The sequence below is a fragment of the Colobus angolensis genome, unplaced genomic scaffold, assembly GCF_000951035.1.
Source record: "Colobus angolensis palliatus isolate OR3802 unplaced genomic scaffold, Cang.pa_1.0 Scaffold21, whole genome shotgun sequence".
Lineage (NCBI taxonomy): Eukaryota > Metazoa > Chordata > Mammalia > Primates > Cercopithecidae > Colobus > Colobus angolensis.
Window position 1 is genome coordinate 7,385,264 of NW_012115266.1, and position 13,207 is coordinate 7,398,470.

General features: G+C 50.7%; 2 protein-coding genes and 1 pseudogene across 3 annotated transcripts in view; 2 read left to right on the plus strand and 1 right to left on the minus strand.

Annotated features, from left to right (window-relative positions):
• TUT1 (terminal uridylyl transferase 1, U6 snRNA-specific) overlaps positions 1 to 8,553 on the plus strand; it is a 16,729-nt gene extending 8,176 nt beyond the window's left edge. Inside the window, exons 3-9 of the mRNA XM_011942695.1 lie at positions 776 to 1,091; positions 1,274 to 1,374; positions 4,817 to 5,286; positions 6,267 to 6,376; positions 6,535 to 6,645; positions 6,818 to 6,910; positions 7,346 to 8,553. Coding sequence (XP_011798085.1) covers positions 776 to 1,091; positions 1,274 to 1,374; positions 4,817 to 5,286; positions 6,267 to 6,376; positions 6,535 to 6,645; positions 6,818 to 6,910; positions 7,346 to 8,508 — 2,364 coding nt within the window. The 3' untranslated portion in view covers positions 8,509 to 8,553. The remainder of the gene's footprint in view (positions 1 to 775; positions 1,092 to 1,273; positions 1,375 to 4,816; positions 5,287 to 6,266; positions 6,377 to 6,534; positions 6,646 to 6,817; positions 6,911 to 7,345) is intronic.
• Positions 1,962 to 2,990, minus strand: LOC105512270 (annotated as a pseudogene). Its single transcript, XR_001001828.1, has 2 exons — positions 2,932 to 2,990; positions 1,962 to 2,757 (listed from the first exon to the last, which is right to left on the minus strand). The product of XR_001001828.1 is annotated as an L-lactate dehydrogenase B chain-like (transcript).
• Positions 8,554 to 9,554: 1,001 nt separating the features above from the next.
• EEF1G (eukaryotic translation elongation factor 1 gamma) overlaps positions 9,555 to 13,207 on the plus strand; it is an 18,230-nt gene continuing 14,577 nt past the window's right edge. The window contains exons 1-4 of the mRNA XM_011942694.1: positions 9,555 to 9,774; positions 10,859 to 11,017; positions 11,713 to 11,776; positions 11,928 to 12,070. Of these exons, the coding sequence (XP_011798084.1) occupies positions 9,763 to 9,774; positions 10,859 to 11,017; positions 11,713 to 11,776; positions 11,928 to 12,070 (378 nt within the window). The 5' untranslated portion in view covers positions 9,555 to 9,762. The remainder of the gene's footprint in view (positions 9,775 to 10,858; positions 11,018 to 11,712; positions 11,777 to 11,927; positions 12,071 to 13,207) is intronic.

Sequence of the window (13,207 nt, forward strand, 5' to 3'; positions counted from 1 at the left end):
TTTTTTTTTTTTTTGAGACAGGGTGTGGCTCTCTCACCCAGACTGGGGTGCAGTGGTGCGATCTCAGCTCACTGCAACCTCAGCCCCCGGGCTCAAGCGATCCTCCCATCTCTTCCTCTCCAGTAACTGGGACTGCCTGGCAAATTTTAAATAATTCTTTGTACTGGCCAGGTGCGGTGGCTCACACCTGTAATCCCAGCACTTTGGGAGGCTGAGTTTAGGAGTTAGAGACCAGCCTGGCCAACATGGTGAAACCCCATTTTTACTAAAAATACAAAAATTAGCTGGGCATCTTGGCATGCACCTGTAATTCCAGGTACTCGGGAGGCTAAGGCAGGAGAATCGCTGAGGCAGGAGAATCGCTGAGGCAGGAGAACCTGGGAGGCAGAGGTTGCACTAAGCCGAGATCACCCCACTGCATTCCAGTCTGGGTGACAGCATGAGACTTCATCTCTCATGACAGCATGAGACTCAAAAAAAAAAAATTATTTATAGAGATGGGATCTCACCATGTTGCCCTGGCTGGTCTCCAACTCCTGGGCTCAAGCAGTTCTCCTGCCTCAGCCTCCCAAAGTGCTGGGATTACAGGCACGAGTCACTGCACCTGACTGAAAATTGCTTTTCTAAATATGTCCCCTGTTATTATGAAAACAGCAAGCAAATATTCTCAATTTATGGGATAGTCCCCATTTCTAGTATTCTCATCCACTGTAGAGCATGTGCTTAGGTTCTTGGTTCCAAAACCATCATCTCTGCCCCTGTTGTTGTTTACCAGGGAGTGTTTGCCATTGTGGAGATGGAGGACGTGGGTGCTCGAGAGGCTGTCTTGTCACAGTCCCAGCACAGCCTGGGAGGACATCGCCTGCGTGTCCGCCCACGGGAGCAGAGGGAGTTCCAGAGCCCGGCCTCCAAATCCCCCAAAGGAGCGGCCCCCGACAGTCACCAGCTGGCCAAAGCACTAGCTGAGGCCACAGACGTGGGGACACAAATGATAAAGCTTGTGGGGCTGAGGGAGTTGTCCGAGGCTGAGCGGCAGCTTCGGAGCCTGGTGGTGGCCCTGATGCAGGAGGTCTTCACAGAGTTCTTCCCTGGTAAGTTACCTCCCCTACTATGTCTGAGCCCTCCCTGGCCTTTGCTCCCCTGTGTCTATATCCCCAGTCCTCCCTCCACTAGAGGTGTTTGGTTGCTTTTCCATCTTTGTGCTTCCTTTTGTTCTTCCTCCCCCTGCTCCTCCCTAACTTCTCTTGACCTTTCTTCTCTGCTTGGCACCCAGGCTGTGTGGTCCACCCTTTTGGCTCTTCCATAAATAGCTTCGATGTCCATGGCTGTGATCTTGACCTCTTCTTGGATCTGGGTGACTTGGAAGAGCCCCAGGTGAGTGAGTGCCCCAGGGAGGCAGCTGGGAAGAGTCCATGAGAATGGCCATGTGACTGTGGGCAAGTCCTTTAGCTCTCCATGCCTTAGTTCCTCATCTACAATGCAGATAATAGGACCTACCTGAAAGGCTTTATTGTAATTGGAGAGCTGTGAATATGGATGAGTATTAGATGGGATGAAAATGAACTGACAGGGCCAGGCACGGTGGCTCACACCTGTAATCCCAACACTTTGGGAGGCTGAGGTGGGCGGATCACCTGAGGTCAGGAGTTCAAGACCTGTCTAGCCAACATATAGTGAAACACCGTCTCTACTAAAAACAAAATACACTGGGCATGGTGGTGTACACCTGTAGTTCCAGCTACTTGGGAGGCTAAGGCAGGAGAATCACCTTGAACACGGGAGGCAGAGGTTGCAGTGAGCCAAGATTGCACCACTGCACTACAACCTGGGTGACAGAGGGAGACTCCTTCTCAAAAAAAAAAAAAGAAAGAAAAAATGATTTGACATGGATACCTGGCAGTCGTAACAAAAAAAATTTTCAAAATGGTGTGTGCAATATGATCTTATTTTGGAAAAAATAATTTTTTTTTTCCACACTACAATAGTTAATTTTATTTGTTCAAGAACTCATATTGCAAGCATTAAACCAAGCATAGGCTTTGATTCTGTGAGCCCAAATTCACATATTGAAGAAGATCAAAGCAAACTGCGATCCATGTACACGGATGAAACTAAAGGCTCAGAGTTAATAACATTGTAGTTTTTAAATTTCTATAGCCTAGAGCCCAGTAGTCACAGGTCTTTTAGGTCCTTCTGGATGTCCCACAGGGTATCTGCACTTTTCTTGAGCTGAGCAACTTCATTATCCTTTAGCTTCTGGTTGATAACGCTGGTTAATCCTCGGGCATTGAGGATACACGGAAGGCTCAGGAAGACTTCATTCTCGATGCCATACATCCCCTTTACCATTGTTGACACGGGATGAATCCTGGATAGATTTTTCAACATGGATTCAATAAGATCAGCCACACTTAATCCAATAGCCCAGTTGGTATATCCTTTTAGCTTGATGACTTCATAGGCACTTTCAACCACCATCTTAGGCACTTCCTTCCAATTTTCACTATCATTGTCAGTTCCCATTTCTGGATTCAACTCCTGGAGAGAAACACCTGCCACATTCACGCCGCTCCACACAGCCACACTTGAGTCGCCACGTTCCCCCAGAATCCATCCATGGCAGCTGCTGGGATGAATGCCAAGTTTTTCAGCCATAGGTAGCGAAATCTAGCAGAATCCAGATTACATCCACTTCCAATCACGCGGTGTTTGGGTAATCCACTTAGTTTCCAGGTAGCATATGTAAGCATGTCCACTGGGTTGGAAACCACAATTATGATGCAATCAGGACTGTACTTGACGATCTGAGGAATAATGAATTTGAAGACATTAACATTTCTCTGCACCAGATTGAGCCGACTCTCCCCTTCTTGCTGACGGACTCCTGCAGTTACCACTACAATCTTAAAATTGGCAGTCACAGAATAATCTTTATCTGCCACAATTTTAGGCGTCTGAAGAAATAAGCTCCCATGCTGCAGATCCATCATTTCTCCTTTAGGAAAAAATATATTAAAGAATATACAATAAGGTCCTGTTAGTTTTGCTTATGTGTATTTTCTTTTCTTTTTTCTTTTTTTTGAGACACAGTCTAACTCTGTCACCCAAGCTGGAGTACAGTGCTGTGATCTCTACTCACTGCAACCTCCACCTTCTGGGTTCAAGTGATTCTCGTGCCTCAGTCTCCCAAGTAGCTCGGAATACAGGCACACGCCACCATGCCTGGCTAATTTTCTGTATTTTTAGTAGAGATGGGGTTTCTCCATGTAGGCCAGGTTGCTCTTGGACTCCTGGCCTAAAGTGATCCACCCACCTTGGCCTCCCAAAGTGCCAGGATTACAGGAATGAGCTACCATGCCCGGCCACTTACCTGTATTTTCTAACATCTAATGTACAGATTCTGTTTTAGGAATAGAAAAGGATTATTATTATTACTTAGAAATAGGGTCTCACTATGTTGCCCAGGCTGGTCTTGAACTCCTGGGCTCAAGGAATCCCTCTGCCTCATTCTCCCAAATTGCTGGGATTACAGGTATAAGCCCCCATGCCCAGCCTATTATTATTTTCAAAAAATAGACTTGGCTGGGCGCAGTGGTTCATGCCTATGTGATCCCAGCACTTTGGAAGGTCAAGGCAGGTGGATCACCTGAGGTCAGGAGTTTGAGACCAGCCTGGCTAACATGGTGAAACGCCGTCTCTACTAAAAATAGAAAAATCGCTGGGCACGGTGGCTCAAGCCTGTAATCCCAGCACTTTGGGAGGCCGAGACGGGCAGATCACGAGGTCAGGAGATTGAGACCATTCTGGCTAACACGGTGAAACCCCGTCTCTACTAAAAATACAAAAAACTAGCCGGGCGAGGTGGCGGGCGCCTGTAGTCCCAGCTACTCAGGAGGCTGAGGCAGGAGAATGGCGTAAAACCCGGGAGGTGGAGCTTGCTGTGAGCTGAGATCCGGCCACTGCACTCCAGCCCGGGCAACAGAGCAAGACTCCGTCTCAAAAAAAAAAAAAAAAGAAAAAAATCAGCCGGGTATGGGTATGGGGGCATTCGCCTGTAATCCCAGCTACTTGGGAGGCTGAGGCAGGAGAGACAGCTTGAACCTGGGAGGCGGAGGTTGCAGTGAACCAAAATCATGCCACTGCACTCCAGCCTGGATGACAGATTGAGACTCCATCTCAGAAAAAAAAAAAAAGACTTTATTTTTTAGAGCAGTGTTAGATTCACAGCAAAAGTGAGCAGAAAGTAGCGTTCCTATATGCCTGCTGCCCCCACAACAGGAGTTTTTAAATGTTTTATCATTCTTTTTATCGTTCTCTACACACACTTTCTCTATATTTTCTGAATCATCTGAGAGAAGGTTGCATGTATCACATTCCTTTACCCCTCAATATTTCAATGTGTGTTATGCAAGAACAAAGGTATTCTAGTGTATAACCACAGTACTATTGTCAAGTTGAGAAAATGTTACATTGATACAAATGTAAACCTTTAGACTTTACAGTCCATACTCTAATTTGGTCAGCTGTCCTGACAATGGACTGTTATGGTTTCTCTTTAGTCTTCTTTAGTTTGTAATAGTTCCTCTGTTTTTCTCTTTCGTGATAATGACATTTTTTGCAGAGGTAGACCTTTTATTTTATAGAATTAAAAGGTTATCTTTAAAAAAAAGGTTGCTGTGAAGATTAAATGAGTTAATATGTATAAAGCCCTTAGAATATTGCTGAATAAGCTGGAAGTAATATTATCTTGGGGATAGAGATGTTCTCTGCTTAGGGGACAGCAGAAGCATTTCACTCAGCTCATTTCTGTCCACAGCCAGTCCTGAAGGCTCCAGAATCTCCATCGCTGGACTCGGCTCTGGCTTCCCCACTGGACCCTCAAGCCCTGGCCTGCACCCCAGCCTCCCCTCCAGATTCACAGCCTCCAGCTTCTCCCCAGGATTCTGAAGCCCTGGACTTTGAAACCCCTTCCTCCTCCCTGGCACCCCAAACTCCGGACTCTGCCTTGGCCTCTGAGACCCTTGCTTCTCCCCAGTCTCTGCCTCCAGCCTCACCACTGCTGGAGGACAGGGGAGAGGGGGACCTGGGGAAGGCCCTGGAACTAGCAGAGGCCCCAAAGAGGGAGAAAGCAGAAGGGGCAGCAATGCTGGAGCTGGTGGGATCCATTCTCCGGGGCTGTGTCCCTGGGGTATATCGAGTCCAAACTGTGCCCTCCGCCCGGCGCCCTGTGGTCAAGTTCTGTCATCGGCCTTCAGGTCTCCACGGTGACGTCTCCCTCAGTAACCGGTATCTTTCTTTTTTTCTTTTTTTTGAGACAACATTTCGCTCTTGTTGCCCAGGCTGGAGTGCAATGGCGCCATCTTGGCTCACTGCAACCTCCGCCTCCGGGGTTCAAGTGATTCTCCTGCCTCAGCCTCCCAAGTAGCTGGGATTACAGGCATGCGCCACCATGCCCAGCTAATTTTGTATTTTTAGTAGAGACGGGGTTCCTCCATGTTGGTTAGGCTGGTCTCGAACTCCCAGCCTTAGGTGATCCGCCTCCCTCGGCCTCCCAGAGTGCTGGGATTACAGGCGTGAGGCACCATACCTTTCTTTGGGGCAGGCCAGCTGAGAATTCTGGGGTGGGCCAGGAGGGAGTCTGGCTTGGGAAACTCCTGCACCTGCCAAGTCTCAAGTTTGTCCTTGTTTGGGACTATCCCTCTTTCTGTCCCTTGTCTCCTCCTGCCTGGCTTCCATTTCAGTGTTTGTAAAGTGTGTTCCTTAGAATACTACTTTGAAGGGATGTAGAAAAGAGTTCTGCAGTTGAATAAATTTGGGAAGTTCAAAATTAGATGCAAAAAGTTTTCTCCATTTCCTCCCTTCTCCCCTTGCCTTGCGTTCTCTTTCTCCTTTCCTTCCTTCCTTCTCTCCCTTCCTGTCTTTGTTCCTTTGCATAGTAAAGGCTCTGGGCAGTCTTTTTTTTTTTGAGATGGGATGTTGCTCTGTCACCCAGGCTGGAGTGCAGTGGTGTGACCATGGCTCATAAGCAGTCTTAAGAATAATGTGCTGTGAATGTCCAGGATGGGCGTACAGGATGAAGTGTTTCCCGAACTCCTTTGTCTTTTTTGCACACAGTCTCACAAGATCAGTGTTTGAGCAACCTTTGGGGAAACTCTGTTTTGGCCTTATTCCAGCTGGCCCCAGTTATGCAAGTCTGGAATGAAAGCTGGGGGTGGTAGGTTCTGATGTCCCCAAGCCCTAACAACCTTGTCCCTGCTTCATCCCAGGCTGGCCCTGCATAACTCCCGTTTCCTGAGTCTCTGCTCTGAGCTAGATGGTCGAGTCCGGCCCCTCGTGTACACCCTCCGCTGCTGGGCTCAGGGTCGGGGGCTTTCAGGTGAGAATGCATCAGGACAGACTTGCGGCTGAGTCAGGACAAAGGCAGGGATTCAGGGAGAGAAGGGAGGTCAGAATGGGCACCGAGGTTGAGAAAACTGCCAGTGGGGGGATTGGACACACCTCTGATCTAACTGGAATTACTGCTTATTTACCCAGGGAGTGGCCCCCTTCTCAGTAACTACGCCCTGACCTTGCTGGTGATATATTTTCTTCAGACCAGGGACCCTCCTGTGTTGCCCACTGTATCCCAGCTCACCCAGAAAGCAGGTACTCGGCCTAGCTTCCACCCTCTCCATCTTGTTAGCCTCCTCTCTTCTTCATCACACTTAGATACACCAAAGCAACTCTGGGAATGAGATCTCTGCTATCACCGCCATTTCTACCCCAACCCTCAATCTCCCTGCTTCCAGACTGACTCTCACCTGTTTTACTTTCACAGGAGAGGGGGAGCAGGTGGAAGTCGATGGCTGGGACTGCAGTTTCCCCAGGGATGCCTCAAGACTGGAGCGCAGCACAAATGTGGAGCCCCTCAGTGAGTTTGGGGAGCCTGGTAGAGGACTAGTAATGATGTTCATCAACAGTAGGTAACATATATCACACTGTGTGCCAGGCATGGTTCTCACAGAAAACCTGTGAGACACCTAATATTATTACTGCCATTTTACAGATGAAGAAACCATGTTTGGGAGCAATTAAGTGACTTGCCCAAGGTTACACTGGCTAGCAGGGAGCAGCAGCATCTGGGCAGGGAAATCATGTGGGGGCAGGGAGATCATGTGAGGGCAGGGAGAGAGGTCTGACCTCTTGTTTATAGGGATCAGAGAAGCCTAGCTTCCTGGGACTCTGCTGAGCCCCTTGGAAGGGAAAAAAGAAAGTCCTGCTAAGGAAATGGCTCTGGTGCAGGACCTGTGTCAGTTCTGGCCTCTAAATGACCCCCTTTCCCCACTCACTCTTCCTCCTCCTCCAGGTTCCCTGCTAGCCCAGTTCTTTTCCTGTGTATCTTGCTGGGATCTTCGTGGCTCACTGCTGTCCCTGCGGGAGGGTCAGGCACTGCCTGTGGCAGGGGGCCTGCCCTCTAATCTCTGGGAGGGTCTGCGCCTTGGCCCCATGAATCTCCAGGACCCTTTTGACCTGAGTCACAATGTCGCAGCCAATGTGACCAGCCGGGTGGCTGGGCGCCTACAGAACTGCTGCCGAGCGGCAGCCAATTACTGCCGAAGCCTCCAGTACCAGTGCCGGTCCTCCCGGGGTCGGGACTGGGGGCTGCTCCCTCTTCTGCAGCCCAGCTCCCCCAGCTCCCTACTCTCTGCTACTCCGATCCCTTTACCCCTTGCACCCTTCACCCAGCTCACTGCTGCCCTGGTGCAGGTATTCAGGGAAGCACTGGGGTGCCATATAGAACGGGGAACCAAGAGACCGCGGTCAGAAGGAGGTGGAACTGGGGAATCCTCTCAGGGAGGGACGAGCAAAAGACTGAAACTAGATGGACAGAAAAAGAGCTGTGAGGAGGGGAGAGAGGAGCAGCAGGGATGTGCAGGGGATGGGGTAGAAGACGGCGGGGAAGACGGGGTAGAAGAGATGGTTATAGAGGTTGGAGAGATGGTGCAGGACTGGGCCATGCAGGGCCCTGGGCAGCCAGGGGAGCTGCCCCTGACGACTGGAAAGCATGGAGCCCCTGGAGAAGAGGGGCAGCCCAGCCATGCGGCCCTGGCAGAGCGGGGGCCCAAGGGACATGAGGCAGCCCAAGAAGGGAACCAGGGTGAGGCAGGGAAGGGGGCATCCCTGCCCTCCTCAGTGAGCTGGCGCTGTGCCTTGTGGCACCGAGTGTGGCAGGGGCGGCGGCGAGCCCGTAGACGCTTGCAGCAGCAAACCAAGGCAGGAGCTGGAGGTGGTGCTGGCACAGGAGCAGGGTGGCTGGCAACTGAGGCTCAGGTCACCCAGGAGCTGAGAGGACTGAGTGGTGGCGAAGAGAGGCCAGAAACTGAGCCCCTGCTGAGCTTTGTGGCGTCTGTCTCCCCGGCTGACCGAATGCTCACTGTGACCCCGCTCCAGGATCGCCAAGGCCTGTTCCCTGATCTCCATCATTTCTTACAGGTTTTCCTCCCTCAAGCACTTAGACATCTCAAGTGAAGACATGGCCCCTAAAGGGCAATAAAGCTGCTAGTTTATTAATACAGAGTCTCCCGTTTCCTTTCATTTCCATCTGGTCATAATGCTTCGCCTCCCCCAGAACTTCATGAAGCTGCTCTCGTCTGACCCTGAACATGGGTCTCTCCCTGCTGCTCTCCACCCCAGCAGCCTCTCCTTCCTACAGTTCGCACAGCTTGCGGGGAGTGCGGGGGCAGCACCGCGCGTGGCACCTGGCACCCGCGCAGAGTTCCTGAATGGCAGAGCGGTGGGTGGCTGGAACAGTACTGACAAGAGCCAGGTTTGCCTCCACATTCTTCCTGCCACCTCAGATTAATGGGGACAAGGATCGAGATTTGCGTTCAGGGTTCTTCATTCTCTCCTTTAAACGAGGAGAATTCATCCCGTTCTTAAACTGGGTAAAAGATTTCAAACCTGAACATGAGTCAAAAGCCATGAACATCAGAAGCGACGATGTCAGGTCTTCCAGCGTCAGCCCCTCCAGGGGCCGAGTCCGGAGGAGGTGGGAGGGACAGGGCGCGTTCTCCCTCATGTCCCTGCCCTGCTTCGGGCCGGGCCGGAGGGCCGGTGCCCTTGCTCGCAATAACAGCACCCTGGAGCTGTAAGGGGTTAGATGTGAGCAAACGTCACTTTGGCAGGCGGTTTCAGACCGGGGCCCCTGTTAGACACTCATCCGTTTCTGGAGGAAAAGCAGAGCAGGAACTAAAGGGTACAGCACACACACTGTCACCTCCGCGCAGCAGTCGTTCCTCGCTCCCATGAGTTTCACGGAATCATGTGAGGGGCTTGGCAGAACCTATCATCAAGTCGCTTGTCCCTGGGCGGGCCAGAGGGGGACGCCCTCAGCAGCCTGGCTGCGCCGGGCCAGCAGCAGCGCCACGTAGCCGAGAACCCGCGGCTTTTCCAGCGGGTTCTCACAGCTTCCCCGCCCTCCACGCTGTCTACTTCTACGTCTAGACTCCGATTGGCCCGCTGCACCTGAGGGGCGGGCCAGTCAAGATCTCCAATGCGCAGGCGCGAGCTTTTTCCGCGCTGGCCAGCAGGCCCCACCCACTCCGTTCATTTTCCAATTCAGCGCCGCTAGATACCGAACTGTCGTACGTATGTCTTCTGTGTCGTCCTCGCTTTCCGGCTGCTGTTTCTCCACGGCTCTCCCCTTTCCCCCTCCTTTCTCTCCTGGGCGGCTTACTTTGCGGCAGCGCGGAGAACCCCACCCCCTTTCTTTGCGGAATCACCATGGCGGCTGGGGTAAGTTTGCCGGCACTGGTGGTTCGGGTCATCCTATCCACCGCCATCCTTTGCACAAGTGGGGCCAGTCGGCGCCAGAGGAGTTCTGAGGCTGAATGGGGAACTGATTCTGGGTCTACAGACCGTACTGCTGGAGAGCAAGCTTCCTACGGCCTGGAGGGGAACTGAGGCTGGGGCTCTCGGAGGCCAGAGGTGGAAGGGTCTGGGGAAGAGGAGAAAAGGGATGCCGAATCTGGGCCGTCCGAAGCCTGAAAAAGGGGTTCGGCTCTATTGCCGCCTTGAGGCGTGGTATCTGGGCAGGTTGACGAACTTCTGTGACCGTTTTGTGGAGTAACAGCGGGGACAGGGTGAAGAGGGTCTTTGTGGGCAGTTCCGGCTGGCACGGTTAAAGGTAGTCTCTCAGGGAGGTTTGGGAGCGAGAGGATTCTCCGGACAGTGAAGTCAGACCAGTTGGAGTCCGCTGGCCAGCTTAATAGAGAAGGCAACGCCGGGGAACTTGCTGCGGGACAGGACCGGAGGGATGGTATGCGCGACACGGAAAGAAAGGCTTTTGAGGGAGAGGAGTTGATTTAAGAAGACGGCATGCCATCCCCTATCTCTGGCCACTCTGAGGGGAACTAGAAATCTCTCGATCGTTGTGCGTGCCTTAGAGACAGGATGATGCTTTTGAAGCGGTGAGCAGCTGAGCAGTAGAGTAGGCAGGCGCTCGGAACCATCAATGAATGAAACGAAGGCTCCGTGAAGGGAAGGGAGTATGTTTGTAGGCAGATGGAGTCTGATGGAGCTAGAAGTTCTGGATTTCTTGGAGATAGATTTGAGGGAAAGAGAATGCTTCTAGAGGTGTCCTTAGGGAAGGTCAAATCTGTCAACAAGCTTTATTTATCAGTTGGTGTGTAGTTCTGTTCTTGGTATTTCGGAGGATTCTGATTACATATAACAAGTGTTAAAGGACTTGGTTCACCAGAGGAAGTAAAAGGGTGAGTTGAACACATTGGGATTATTCAGGCAAATCATCCTGGGGAATGGCATTTAGGACTGGGACCCTAATACTCTTACTAATTTTGTTCCTCTCTTTCTCCCATAGACCCTGTATACGTATCCTGAAAACTGGAGGGCCTTCAAGGCTCTCATCGCTGCTCAGTACAGCGGGGCTCAGGTCCGCGTGCTCTCCGCACCACCCCACTTCCATTTTGGCCAAACCAACCGCACCCCTGAATTTCTCCGCAAATTTCCTGCCGGCAAGGTGAGTTGGGAGATGGGGAGCGTCCTTCGGTTCTGAAAAACGAAGGCCTGGGATTCTATCACTCTGGAGATGGCCCCCATCTCTAAAAGAGAGCTTCCCATGTTATTTTCTTCAATACTTCAGTGATTTTATTTTGAGATAAATGTAGATTCAATGTAGTTGTTAAAAAAAAAAAAGTACAGAGCTATTCTGTGACTTTATAAAATTCTCGAGTTTACTTTGTGGGAAAGAGAATGAGTTTTGACTAAGCATTTTCAGTGCAAATATATCAGATTATCTGTTAATGGCAGGATTCTTACCCCAAGGGGTTTACAGAGATAGGTGAAAAAACATGCTAAGAATGGAGGAGATGAAATGCTATGTGGATGGGTCACACACTAATACTTGCACTGATACATTGATACAGGAGTTGCTTTTGGTCTTCTGCTTGTTTGATCCAGAGATTTCATACAAATATCCTGTAATATGCAAATCTGTTGTGCTTCCTAGTTAACATTGTGATTCAGATTGCAAAGGATGCCAAGTTCTTGAAGTATTTATTTATGATTCTTGGGTATCAGATAGTATCGAGAGTTTGGATAGTGAGGATCGTCAGTCTTATGTAAGTATTTTTATCCAAAGCAGTTTGGCTTCTGGTATTGGTTAGGGAGAAATTTTGTGTGTTTTACCTTATCTTTTCACTGCTTTGTCCCCAGGTTCCGGCATTTGAGGGTGACGATGGATTCTGTGTGTTTGAGAGCAACGCCATTGCCTACTATGGTAATTTGCAGGGGTATATGGGAATGGGAGAATTTGGAGGTGAGGGTGTAGGAGAGGGTGTGAGCGGGGATGCATATGAAGGAATTCTTCAGGATCTGGACTGGTGTTGGCATTCCCCCAGAGTTCTGACCTTTGTGTTCTGCCTCTGCAGTGAGCAACGAGGAGCTGCGGGGAAGTACTCCAGAGGCAGCAGCCCAGGTGGTGCAGTGGGTGAGCTTTGCTGATTCCGATATAGTGCCCCCAGCCAGTACCTGGGTATTCCCCACCTTGGGCATCATGCATCACAACAAGCAGGTGAGCCTTGGAACTTTGGGAGAAGCCAGGGGCAGGGGTGGCATTAGCTCCTGGGTGTTGGGAGTAAGAAATAAAATAGGTTGAAAAAAAGGTGCCAAGGATATATAGGCAATGAGAAGACATAATCTCTGGGGTACAAGTTTGAAGTAGTGGGCAGTTGATGGAGGAAGTGTCTGTCATGAGTGGTCAGAAGAGGGATTGCTGCTGTGAAGAGATTATACCAAATGGTAAAGGGGGTGGCTGGGCCCCCTTTATGTATAAAGTTCCTTTATGATACATTTAGAATGATCCTAGGGTCTGCCTCCATTGAAAGAGGGTGAGGGTGAGCTCGGACTTCTAGGTGAAATAGCCTTCTTAGTTCTATGAATTGGGGAGGTGAAGGAAAGGGATTGGTACCCACTGATGAGTTTTATCATGTTGAATCACTAGGCCACTGAGAATGCAAAGGAGGAAGTGAGGCGAATTCTGGGGCTCCTGGATGCTCACTTGAAGACGAGGACTTTTCTGGTGGGCGAACGAGTGACATTGGCTGACATCACAGTTGTCTGCACCCTGTTGTGGCTCTATAAGCAGGTGAAATTTATGGAGAATCCATTTGGCAGGGGGTAGATGGGGATTAGAAGCAAAGTGACAAGGTATCTAGGTTACCCTGTATTCTGCCGAGGGCTTGGAAAACAGCTAGAGCTGGGTGCAGTGGCTCACACCTGTAATCTGAACACACTGGGAGGCTGAGGTAGGCAGATCAGCTGAGGTCAGGAGTTTGAGACCAGCCTGGCCAGCATGGTGAAGCCCCGTCTCTACTAAAAATGCAAAAATTAGCCGGGTGTGGTGGCGCACACCGATACTTCCAGCTACTTGGGAGGCTGAGGCACAAGAATCACTTGAGCCTGGGAGGCGGAGATTGCAGTCAGCAGAGATCGCCCCACTGCACTCCAGTCTGGGCAACAGAGTGAGACTCCGTCTCAAAACAAACAAACAGAAAACAGCCAGGAATCCCAGGACTGAATACCATCACTTGCTTTCCCTTCTCTTAAGAAGTTGGGTAATGTCGGCCGGGCGCGGTGGCTCAAGCCTGTAATCCCAGCACTTTGGGAGGCCGAGACGGGCGGATCACGAGGTCAGGAGATCGAGACCATC